A 12,519-nucleotide genomic window follows, 5' to 3' on the forward strand; every position below is an offset into this window, starting at 1 on the left:
CATTAGTTGTCCTAGTAAGGTGACAACTTAGATAATTATTTAATGGGAATACAAAAGTGCAAACTTTCATTCAGGGCATACACACAAACACATGAAAAGGATTGCTATACATGCCACAGGTCTAAAATAAATCTCAAACCAATCCCCTCCACCACAAAACAAGTTAAATGAGTAAGTACCAGCACTTTTAGCAACCACCAGTGTCACCACATTTGAAGTCTTATTTCTAGCAAGAAGCAGAGAAATGCAGTTTGAAGAAATGCTCTTGGATTGGAGTTTTAGGTGTAATGCAGTGATGTCATGTTTTTGTTTGGCAAGACTGAAAGACTTACGGCACTACAGAGGCACTTAGCCAGTGTATTACCAGTGATTTCCGAATTACTATATAAAGTAACTGTGCACAGCACTTGACTGTTCAAGGAAAGTGTTTTTATTTCAAAAGTTGACATACAGTCACAATTCAAGTATTTAGTGTTAGACTATAGGTAATTCTGACTTTCTGTTCCTGTGCACTACATAAAGCAGATGAAGCATTATTTCATTTTTCAATTTTTATTCTTCCCTCTGGCCTGGGGAAAGTAAAGAGGGAAGAACCAAACTCTAGCTGCAATTCTACATCTACAGCAGATGGTGACAGGCATATGGGCACAAGTGTCCAGATCAAGATGACCTCCAGATTGTCAACATGCATCCTTAATGCTCTCAGTTCCCTCCTATCTCAACACCTTCTTGTTCTTGACTGCAAGATCTCTGCTGTCCCCTACTTTTTATTTGCATCCATTTCACCACCTGTTCCAATCAGTTGACCAGGCAGATGTTACCTTCGCTCATGCACAAGTGAGCAGCTTAGCTGCACAATGTCATCTTTGGATAATCAGGACATAAATGGGCAGAACAGTTCCTCTCTCACAACAGATTTTGGGAACATCTGGAGAGATTTTACACTTCCACCTCAGCACCAGCAAAGAAGTGCTGAAGACTGGATAAGCTTGAAAAACATTTGTTTAAAAAATTCTGATTAAGTACATTTAAATTCCAAAGAAAAAATGGCCTTTTATACTATTTTAATTACTGTCTAGATTAAAACTACTATGAAATACTAATTTTTTTAAAATTACAAACACATGTTCTCCTGTTACCAAGTTAACCTCAAGACAGGAGTTAAATAGAAGTTACCATAAGCTTTGGTGAAAAAACCTAGAGAGTTACGAAGAAGAGTTCACACTGTAACAAAATTAGTAGCAGATGTGACTACAAACAAAAAAAATAGTAGTAATGAGAAATCTAAGATCTGTCTCTCAAAAAAAGCATTCATAGCTTTTGGTGCACACACAGAGCACATCTTGTGAATGCAGGGAATCAGAACGTGGAGGCAGTTTTACCAACTTTGCAATTTAATTGAGGAATGACAAAACAACAGAAGTGTGAAAAACAAGGCCCATGTGTATCGCTGTTTAGTCCTCCAGTGCCCAAATATTTCATGTTCTGAAAATGACCAAGTACAGCAGAGACTGTTCCTTCAACAAGGAAAGGAAAAGAATTACATTTAGCCCTCTTTGAAGCATTTCTACAAGCAGTGTAGCCACTATATTAATACATGAACAACACTTTTATTTCCCTGGATTTAAGGGCACATAAAACACCAGAAATGCACTTGCAAAATGAAGAAAGCATCAGAAAACTATAAAGCAAGCAAGGACTGTGTGCCTGTATGTAAAAATTGCTATAAACACACATGTATAAATGGTTGGGGTTTTTTGTTCATTTTTTTGTTTTCTCCGAATCAAAGCAGAACACAATCTATTCTTTCAAATGGGTTTTGGACGGGCATTGGAGTAGGATGGACAAAGAAAATGACAAAGGAAAAGAACAGTGAGATTTTATTTCCTTGGCAAGTGGAAGTACAGAGATGTTACTTGTAGCACTTACTGTTCTTACCTTTTAGATCCTAACTCATCACAAATTACAGGATAACTACATCAGCGGTGGAATTTACCACACAACTTACATTTTCAAAATTATTTATTTTTCTTAATAATATCCCCACTTTACACAGCCTACGAACCTGAAGGAAACACATCTGCTTCCAAACGTCATAATAGTATGGGCTGTTCAAAGTCAAAGAAGTAGTCCTGAGATTTCAGATGTTAAAGCTTTCTCCACAGCCACATGTTCCTTTGATGTTTGGGTTATTGAAAACAAATTCACTGGACAGCTTATCTTCTACATAGTCCATTTCAGTTCCTAGAAGTGTCAGCTGTGCCTTCTTCTCAATAAACACTCTAACCCCTTGAAGACAACAAAAGAAGGAATTACATACAGCAAAATCATTGTTCACTTCGAAATTCTCTTCTGACAGGTGATTAAAAAAATGGAGCTAAATAAGAAGACTACCAGTACAACTTGGTTTCCCTGGTCTAATTTGGGGCACTTTCATCACTGTTTTCACTCTACATACAGAAGTCTGGCAACAGTCTAGAACTGTTACTTGTGTGTGGACATGCATGTCTGTATTTTGATGGGGGACAAAAAACAATGATAATGAGAGAAAGAAGCTGTAGAACTTGTGAATGAATCTCAGCTTCAGTACAAAATTCCCATGCAATACAGACAGTAAACCCTTTCATACCCTTCTTAAAGTCTGTGAATCCAACAAGATGACCCAAAACTTTGTAAAAAAACAAATGTTCTTCTCTCAGAATGACTGGTTTTTATCCCCCCCCCCCCACCGAATGTTCTTCTGTTGCACCAGAAACTCACCATCTTGAACTACTTCTTCGTCAGAGTCTCCTTTTGATTTTGTATATTCTAACGTGTAAGAAAGTCCATTGCATCCCCTTGTACGAACACCCACTTTCACACCCACCTAAAAAAAAAAAGATAACAGAAAGCCACCACCACGTGCATGACTTGCCTTTTAAAACCTATTATGGAATATCAAGTTAAAAAGTATGCCGAACAACAAAATGCTGACATTTATTATTCTTCACTGCCTTAATACACCAGTGAATTTCCTTAATGGATTAAGAGGTAATATGTTTTTCCTTTTACAAATTTGACTGCCAAGGTAAAAGAAAACATCAGATACTTGCTGCTGTGTATCAAGCCTTAAAGGACGTCAAAGTTTTGAAATAACATATTTTTGGCATCCTAGTAGGTACCAGGTCTCATAAGATAGTCAAATTTCAAAGACAGTATTTTTGTGACTTTAAATGGAAATTTACTCGGATGCTAATTTGGGTGCTACGTTAAGATTATTAATGGTAAATTAATTATAAAGCTGTGAGGCCAAACAAGGGTAGTTACTAGATTTTCACAGAACTCTTGTAATGACACCATCAGAAAACTTACTTCAAACTAAAGTTCTGAAAAACTGACTTGCTGATTTCATTAGCTTTACTTCCAGTTTCACCTAAAAAGCAATCCCTTCCCTTAAATCAAGTATGTGTATTTGCTTACTGTTTTAATTGACCTTAAAAGCTAACCTAGTCAATGTTTGTAACACAGCATTCAACAAGTCTGACAAAAAGAGCATATCTGTAAGGAAAGAGCTGAGAAAAGGTTTTAATGAAATTGAAAAGTATTTGTGCACAACAATCTTTCAGAAGTATCTGTATCACCTTCCGCACACCAATGCTTCATAACTGAAGAGGCAAATTTTATTATCTATCTCTATAATCAATGTTATGATAAAAATGTATCAAAACATATTACTTGTCATCAAATGGGCTCTCAGACAAACTGCATCTGATCCTTTCAGACCTTTCTCTACAGGAACTGCTACCAAGTAACAGCTTGGAAAACGTAAACACCATTTATAGCAAGGGAACTGCCATGTAACTTGTAGGCCCAAGGCTTCCTTAGGATGGTTTAAAACATTAGAACAAGTAGTCTAATGAATTGCAGATGTGCAGGAAGCAAAACAAACAATGGGCCTTGTACAAAAGAGAAATGTTCTTCTTGTAATAATAATATTTACAGTAAAGAAAATCAAATGCTTCTTTTTTACAATGGCTATAAAGGAAGACTTGTGTCTTTTGCCAAAGAAGAAAAGATGACAGGCTCAATTAGTTATTTGGGGAAATACTGATTACTTGAAAAAATACACTGTCTGGCAAGTTTCCTAAGAATTAGATGTTTTCTAATGCATATGAACATAATTTTATTATTGCATACTTCACAGTGAGAATTTCTAAAAGAACTTAAATAACTTCTTAATATCAACAGCTGAAGATCTCTTTCCCCTCTAGAAGTCACCACTGTGACTTAAAATTTCTTCAGCTTCTTTAATCTCAATGGTAACTGTACACTGAAATCTCATTATAGTCAGTTATTTCCTACATTTCATTTCATTCCTGCATTTCATTTTATAACAAAATGAGGCTTGACAGAGAAACAAGCTTATGCATTGCCCTCCAAAAAAAGATGTAGATATTGCTAATGAACACGTCAGTGTTTATTTCAAACTTCTAAGTTAGCCACAAATTGTTTGCAATCATGAGCTGTGCTAATACCTTAGCACCATCTACAGACTGACCCCGCCTATCTATACTTACATGCTCGGGTTTATCTTTCAGAAGCTCTTTTATCTTCTGAACAGCAGATGGGGTCTGAAAGACAGAACCATACACATAAATTTGAAATTTTCCTGTTTGTTTATTTGCAGTGTTTGCAAGTATTAAAGCGTGCAATGTACTTAATTTCACTATAAAAAAATCTATTATTCCAACTACGTGTACTCAGATTTTCTTAGTTTACATTTGTTTTCTACCTGCAAAGTCCCCCTTCAGCCACCTATCAGTATTGACTATTCTGCGTTCTACTTGAAACTGATGCCTGTGCTGAAGATAAGCACTCTGCTGTAAAACAGATGTCGGTTGAAACTAATCTATACAGAACACAGTAACTCTCCCCTCGCCTCCACACTGTCAGCAAACATATACCTCAAGAACTGCAGTCCTATTAAAGTAGGGGTTTTGGTTGTTAGAATCATAGAATGGTTTGGGTTGGAAGGGATCTTAAAGATCATCTTGTTCCAACCCATCTGTTGCGGGCAGGGAACCTTCCACTAGACCAGGCCGCTCAGTGCCCCATTCAGTGTGGCCTTGAACATTGCCAGGGATGGAGCATTCACAGCTTCGCTGGGCAACCTGTTCCAGTGCCTCAGCACCCTCACCAGGAAGAGCTGCTTCCATAAATCTGACCTAAATTTCCCTCTTTCAGTCTGAACCCACTACTCCTTGTCCTATCACTACAGTTCCTGATGAAGAGTCCCCCTCTGGCTTCCCTGCAGGCCCCCTTTGGGTACTTGTTGCCATGAGGTCTGCACAAAACCTTCTCTTCTCCAGGCAGAACAGCCCCAACTTTCTCAGCCTGTCTTGGTAGGGGAGGTGCTCTGCTCCCGTTATCAACTTCATGGCCTCCTCTGGACTTGCTCCAACGGTTCCATGTCTGTTTTGTGCTGGGGGCACCAGAGCTGAATGCAGTACTTAGGTGACATTTCACTAGAGCAGAGTAGAGCAGCAGATTCACCTCTTTCACCCTGTTGGCCACACTGCTTTTGATGTAGCTCAGGATATGACTGACTTTCTGGTCTGCAGGTGCACACTGCTGGGTCATGTCCAGCTATCATCCACCAGCACCCCCAAGTTCTTCTCAGCTAGGCACAGGAGGGCTTGCAGCCTACTTCTCTCTTACCACTGTCCTCGAGGGTGACTTTACAGCAGATAAAATTCACCGTTTGTGCAGATTTAGTTGTTGCAGAAATTCAAGAATGCAACATAAACATTAAAATTTCCATTACATGCCTACAAGTTTCTAAGACACTGAGAAAAGCAAAAGCATTAGTAAGATGAAGTTCTTACTATGAGCTGCCTTAAACACACAAAACAAACGACAAACAGCCTTGCAATAGAAATTTTTTTCTAATTACTGCTACCACTCTTCGTTTGTTACAGAACCACTACTGGAAAGGAATCACCTGCTCTGACAAACGACTATAAACTGTGCGTACACACGATCTGCCCTTGCTCCTGCAGGGAAAAGACTTTAAACTGTAATTTTCTCTGCACTTATCCCTCACGATCAGCCAGGTTGGAAGAGACCTCTGAGATCATCGAGCCCAACCTACGACCGAACACTGAGTTTTCAAGCGCGGCCTCCTCCCCCAAGTACGACCGCTAGCACGGAACGCGCTTCCTTCCATCATCAACAACAGGATATACAAAGCCTTCGCGAAAACAACCACTCGTCAGCTTCGGTGGGTGAAAATTTTTAAAATTTAAAATTTAAAAAAAAAAAAAAATTAAAAAAAAAAATTTTAAACAAATACACAAAACACACTCATTCGGGCGCCCGCGCAACATTAGGCCCCGCGCACCCAGGGGCCCGGCCCCGGTGCCGCCCCGCGGCACCCCGCGGTTCCCCAGCCGGCCCGGCGGGGCGACCCCCCCCCCTCCCTGTCCCCGTTCCCCGTCCCCACCCGCCGCCGCCAGGGGCGGCCTCCCCTCCGCGGGCCAGGGGGGCCGGGGAGGCCGCGGCGCAACTCCCTCCCGCAGCCGACGAGCCGCGGCCCCAACCCCCCGCCCGCTGCCCGCACCGGGCGGCACTGACCAGGGTGAGGGCGGCGCGGGTCGCCTGGATCCGGCGCTTGCTGACGGCGCGCACCGTGGCCCGCACCACGGACGAGGCCATGGCCCACCGGCGCCCTCGGCCATGGGCAGCGCCGCCCGCACGCCCGCCCAGCCCGCACTGACGACACCGCGATCGGCGCCGCCCCGGCCGGGCCCGCGGAGGACGCAGCAAAAAAAAAAAAAAAAGGTCACTCGGTCCTCCAAGCGCCACCTTCTCCAGGCTGAACAGTCCCAAGTTTCTCAGCCTCTCTTGGTTAGGGGGAGGCGCTCCAGTCCTCTGACGAAATTTCGCTGCCCTCCTCTGGACTTGCTCCGGCGGCTCCATGTCCTTCTTATGTTGGGGGACACCAGAGCGGTGCGCAAATACTGGGGGTGAGGTCTCCCCAGAGAAGAGCAGAGGAGCAGGACCGTCTCCCTCGACCTGCTGGCTATGCTGCTTTTGATGCAGCCCAAGGATTCTGACGGAGCAAGTTTCAGTGATTTCTTACCGGATAGGCATCCCTACTGGGGAGAAGATAGGTTCAGCCTGTTGACTGACCCCAGAAGTTACGATGGAGTCTTCCCTAGTTTCCCCCTATTCTTTAACTCACTTTTGTATTGTTTCCTTATGTTTAGGTAGAGCTTGAGTGACTCCAGTCATACATCTTACCCAGTGAGCAGTGGTCATACCCTGGGGGTGGATATCTCAGTTAGTACCTGAGATAACCTTGGGATGGGAAATGCATCAGCCCAAGGAGAATGATTTCATCGTGGTTGCCGATTCAACAGTGGGATGTTTTCCTTGTCTCCCTTGGTTTTCAGCTGCTGTGCAGCTTAGCAGCTAGAAAGTACCACCAAGTTCCCTCCTGTGCAAGGGAGTTTGGCTTGGGAGTGTCTCCATACTGCTCCACACTCCATTTAGTCCCAGTACTAGAGTTTTGAGATGTAACAGGACTAGTATGGCTTGCAACAGAATGTACCATGGAAAATTACCTATAGCTGAGACAAGCAATTTAAAGAAACTAGCCAAGTAAAGTAAAGAAACAATGAAGAAGGGAACCAAAACAGCCAAGTAGGCAACACCAAGTTACTCTGTAATCAAGTGTATTTTCTTAAACATGTTCCTAAGGCAGTCACGTAGAACTTTGGGGACTCCAGATAGAAATGACCACCAGAGACCTCTGGTGAAGCCACTCAGAGACCTAATAAGGATATGTATATATGCTAATAGGTATTGAGATTGTCATGAATATGTAATAGGAATGCAGAGAACAAAAATTAATAATCATGTAATGCTGACATGAAGCTGTAGTGGAGATACCTCTGTGTGCACTTTGGCAAAACAATTACTGGTGCACTCAGCATGCTGGAATCCTCCAGGACGCTGTAATAAAAGAATGCCTACCTGCCAAAAACTCACAAATTGAGTCTTAGAGGTTTCTTTTTAGGCAACAGTCCCCTTTTGATTGTATAGTGTGTGGGAGATTGGGTATGCTGACTGCTTTCTGTCCAGGGAGTAGCAACCATATTTTCTCCTATAATTTTTGTACTGTAGTCTTTTTGTCCCCAGACACGTTCCCACACTGGAGAACAAAGGAGGCCCATAGTCCCTCACCTAGGAAATACATGCACAGAACGTGAATATTTATTGACAGTCACATAGACAAGCATTTAAAAACAACTGTGCATATGGCTATTCCATAGGAAGCTTTGGCTCAGCAGGCAAAAGATGTGCGTGGGGTGATCCAGTTTAGACAAATCCCTGAGCAAAGTGCACAGGACTCAGAACTTGCAACTAGTGCGATACATGCCCAACAGTTTGCTGTCCTACTCACCAGGGTCCTGTCCTCCCCGCCAGGTTTTATGCCCATCTGGGGCTGGCTAAGGTGGGGGCTGTGCAGTGGTCAGGGCTCAACTGTCCATCTTGATCCCTGACTGGTGCACAGTCATCATGGGAGGACAGTTTGGAAGCTGCTGGCTGAATTGTACTGCCATTCCCAAACGGCTTGTGGCTGCAGCCACTTGACTTCAAGAAATTCCCACAGCTTTGGTACAGGGATACTCATCCCATTACTTTAAATTGAATGATAGTAATGTCAGAAGGAAAACAACTACCTTTTTTTTTTTTTTTTTTTTTTTTCTAATTTCCTCTAACAGCATCCTTAAACATGCTAGATAATACTTTAAACTTGTATTTATGAAGCCCAAGCACAAGCAACACATCTAGGTCTTACCACCTCTTACTTGGGATCCCCAATTCTGGGCTTAGCAGTTCTGAAGAGTTTGGTAGTAAGTGTACACTATCTTTTTCCACACATAATTAAGAAAGTTTCATTGTCTTTAGATACAAAAAATCTGTCTTTTCACACACAATTTGTGCGAGCATCTCAACTAAACCACTCCAACTTAGGGGCAGGTGGGTTTAAATGCACCTTTGGCCTGAAGCTAAAGTCTTCCCCTCTTGGGAGGGGGGAAGCCTATGTACAAATGCAACTAATACCTCCTTAATCACTGTAGTGGGTTTCTGTGGCTGGGTTTTGGTAGTGGGGGGACTACAAGGGTGGCTTCTGTTAGAAGCTGCTAGAAGCTTCCCCTGTCCAATGGAGCCAATGCCAGCCGGCTCCAGGACGGACTTCCTGCTGCTGGCCAAGGCTGAGCCATTGAGGAGTAACAATAACACCTCTGTGATAACACATTTAAGAACAGAAGGCTGTGGCACAGAAAGAATTCCAGCCAGGGAAGAGCAGAGTGAGAACAAGTGAACAACAATGCAGATACCAAGGTCGGTGCAGAAGGAGGGGCAGGAGGTGCTCCAGCCACCAGAGCTGAGGCTCCTGCAGCCCGTGGTGCAGACCATGGTGGGGCAGCTGTGCCCCTGCAGCCCATGGAGGACCATCGGGGTGCAGAGACCCCCCTGCAGCCCATGGAGGAGGCCATCCTGGAGCAGGTGGATGCATGAAGGAGGCTGTGACCCCGTGGGAAGCCCAGGATGGAGCAGGTCCTGCCGGAGACCTGCAGCCACTGGAGCAGGTTTTTCCTGGGTAGGACTTGTGGCCCCTGTCGGGGACTCATGCCAGTACAGGTCATTCCTGAAGGACTGCACCCCATGGAGGACTGACCCACAGGACAGCAGTTTGGGAAGAGCTGCTGCCCAAGGGATGGTCCCACGCCAGAGAGGTCCATCAAGGACTGTCTCCTGTAGGAGGGACCCCATGGGAGGAGAGGAAGGACTCTCCCTGAGCAGCAGCAGAAACAACTGACTGTTAAGTCCATTCCCTATTTCCCTGCACCGCTGGGGCAGGGGGAGGGAGAACATGGAAGGAAAGAGGGGTGAGGGAAGGTGTTTTTAAGACTGTTTTATTTTTCACTTTGGCTTTTATTCTGTTAATAATAAATTTAAGTACTATCTCCAATTTGAGTCTGTTTTGCCTGTGAAGGTAATCAATAAGTGACCTCTCCCAGCTGTTACCTCAACTCATGAATCCTTAGCTGTTTTTTTTTTCTCTCTCCTCTGTCCAGTTGCAGAGGGAGAGTGAGAGAGTGGCTTTAGTGGGTACCTGACATCTGGCCAGGATCAGCCCCATACAGTGTGTCTATATGCAAAGTTGCTCCCTTGAGAACATATTCTCATAAGGCAAACAGGGTATCTTGTATGTCAAGAATTGTTTTAAAGAACTTACATGTCTTCAATTTTAATTTTCAATCAATCTCCTACATTTTACAACCTAATACAGCAGATATATATGCTATGCCTCCTCAACTGTGTTTCTTCTGTCACACATCCTGTAAATTATAATTGTGGTATTTAAAAACTTTTAAAGCAAACAAAGGATTGGTAAATAGTTTAATGTCTGTAATGTATATCCCAAGTTTGGGCATTTCATTTCAGGGCTATGAGATTAGTAACTATATAGTTACTAAAACAGCATCTTCGAATGAGAAGACTCAATAGATCTGCAGAATGAGTTTTTATCCAGATGCAAGTTTAGAAATTTCACTGTTGAAAATGTCACCACTGAACTACAAAGTATCACTAACAGAAAAGGGTGATTATATATAAATCTCATTATGTTTTTCTGTTAAAAATAACTTCAGTCTTTGAGATTAAGCCATAGTCCCCGGGAGGTTTACACAGGTCATTCTTGTCAGCAAAACAGGAACTCTGAACAGAAGTCTAAATAAAGCACATAGCATTCATGTCAGCCTTTTTTTATATATATATATATGAATGAAAAACTACGATAATTAACTTTTTTTTGAGGGAAAAACTGACTTTATTTCAGATGATGAAATATGCTATAGAAGACAAAGTTGGAATTATTTTCTCTTTGTTGCTGGCTAATATTTTGCCCAAAAATATGTTTAGGAAAGAACATAGAACAAATTATTTGTGAAAGTAGCACATCCAGAAGTTCACAAATAGCTGACTTCAAATGGATGAAAACCAAAACACAAGTTAGGATCCTAGTTCTTTAAGACCACTTTGGCAATTCTAGTTTTCAACTTTAATAAAAATAGATGGACAAGGAAAAGAAATTGAACATATTTCTAAACCAAGATAATTCAAACAATTCATCATTAATTCTACATTTATGTCAGGAACATTGAAAACTACAGCCTAAAAAGAAGTACAAGAACTTAAATCTTATTTTTATTTATTTTTAAAAATTTATTTCAGATTCATAAATTAACAGTGGTTTCCATTTTAACATGTAATTTATTCTTTCCTAAACAAGATAAAATGGTACATTACCAGCTCTGGAAGGACTTCAAGTAAAGCTCAAGTTCATACTACTAATGAATGTAAGTTTTTGACTGGTACAAGGATTCTCTTCACATTCTATGAAAATGGATGTGTGTTTTTCCCCATTTGCCAAATATAATACCTCTATTCCGTAAAATACCTCTAGTCTTTTTGTCTGTATCCCCAAGGCCTTGAAAAAGATTCTTAGCAGCAACAAAACAGGACAGACCTGTTTCTTTTTTTTTTTTTTTTTTCTTTTTCTTCTTGAACACAAGCACAGCAGCAAATGAACTCCCATGAATTCACAGAACAGAAAAAAAACCTCACAAAATTTCAGCAGTGCTGCTTGGCCAGAGACTGTTTTACGTACGTTTACTAGTGTCTATGTTTTCAGTTCTCTACAGAAATTAAAGATAATGTACCACTCTACAAACATTTCAAACACTTACACAAGGATTCAGTAAACAATTAACAATAAATATAATTTGCTCCTTCAAAAAATTAATTTTTGAAGAAAATATAATTTATTTGGCTTGCACACAATTTTAGTGCAGTTTAAGATGGTCAGGTGGAACAACAAAAAACTTGAAAACAGTTCATTTTTAGTACCTGCCCCTTTCTAGATGATTTACCTAGTAAACAAATACAAAACATGGCTTTCTATGAAAATGTTTAAACAATCTATTTAAGAGCAGGGTTCCATATTAAAACACATAGTTGCTTGTACTAGCAATCTAAAACAAAACTTAAATTGAATGTTGTTTGTGCTGCTGTCCTGTGAATCCAGATGCTTTAGCCAAGGACGTTTCTTTTAAATGAATGACGGGTCTGTATTGCAATTTGCCAGGGCTTAATAACCCTCATGATTCTTGTTGGGTCCTCTTCTGTGAGGCTTTTCCCTGAGTCATGTATTTATTGGAAAGGCTGCCTAAGATTGGGAGGAAGAAAGCATCACACTTTAAAGGTATTTTTTTTTCTTTTTTAAAAAAGGACAAGGTATAAACCAACTGAAGCTATCAGAAAGGGGAAAATTACTGTTAAGTCAAACTGTAATAATGAAAGGACACACAGATCAAGTTTAGATCATTACCTGCTGAAGGAAAGTAAGAAATATTAAAATACAAAATTGAAAATCACTTTTTTTTTTCAAAATCACTTTGTGTT

At 41.3% G+C, this 12,519-nt stretch overlaps 2 protein-coding genes across 4 annotated transcripts in view; both read right to left on the minus strand.

Annotated features, from left to right (window-relative positions):
• Window positions 1–1,862: 1,862 nt before the first annotated feature.
• Window positions 1,863–6,768, minus strand: ISCA1 (iron-sulfur cluster assembly 1). Its single transcript, XM_027880733.1, has 4 exons — window positions 6,613–6,768; window positions 4,557–4,610; window positions 2,761–2,866; window positions 1,863–2,289 (listed from the first exon to the last, which is right to left on the minus strand). The coding sequence occupies exons 1-4, from the start codon at window positions 6,691–6,693 to the stop codon at window positions 2,141–2,143; spliced, it is 390 nt and encodes a 129-aa protein (XP_027736534.1). The 5' UTR covers window positions 6,694–6,768; the 3' UTR covers window positions 1,863–2,140.
• Window positions 6,769–10,828: 4,060 nt separating this feature from the next.
• TUT7 (terminal uridylyl transferase 7) overlaps window positions 10,829–12,519 on the minus strand; it is a 35,369-nt gene continuing 33,678 nt past the window's right edge. For all 3 annotated transcript variants that reach the window (XM_027880746.1, XM_027880764.1, XM_027880755.1), the window contains exon 29: window positions 10,829–12,283. In XM_027880746.1, the coding sequence (XP_027736547.1) occupies window positions 12,216–12,283 (68 nt within the window). In that variant the 3' untranslated portion in view covers window positions 10,829–12,215. The remainder of the gene's footprint in view (window positions 12,284–12,519) is intronic.

The sequence above is a fragment of the Empidonax traillii genome, unplaced genomic scaffold, assembly GCF_003031625.1.
Source record: "Empidonax traillii isolate 1590-97213 ecotype Southwest subspecies unplaced genomic scaffold, ASM303162v1 scaffold6:size4315531, whole genome shotgun sequence".
In the NCBI taxonomy this organism is placed as follows: Eukaryota; Metazoa; Chordata; class Aves; order Passeriformes; family Tyrannidae; genus Empidonax; species Empidonax traillii.

Coding starts and splice junctions, on each gene's coding strand:
- ISCA1 (XM_027880733.1), bottom strand. CDS start 6,693: ATGGCCTCGTCCGTGGTGCGGGCCACGGTGCGCGCCGTCAGCAAGCGC. Junction 4,611..6,612: donor CCCGCGCCGCCCTCACCCTG/GTCAGTGCCGCC, acceptor TCTGTCTTTCAG/ACCCCATCTGCTGTTCAGAA. Junction 2,290..2,760: donor CGAAGAAGTAGTTCAAGATG/GTGAGTTTCTGG, acceptor GTTGTCTTCAAG/GGGTTAGAGTGTTTATTGAG.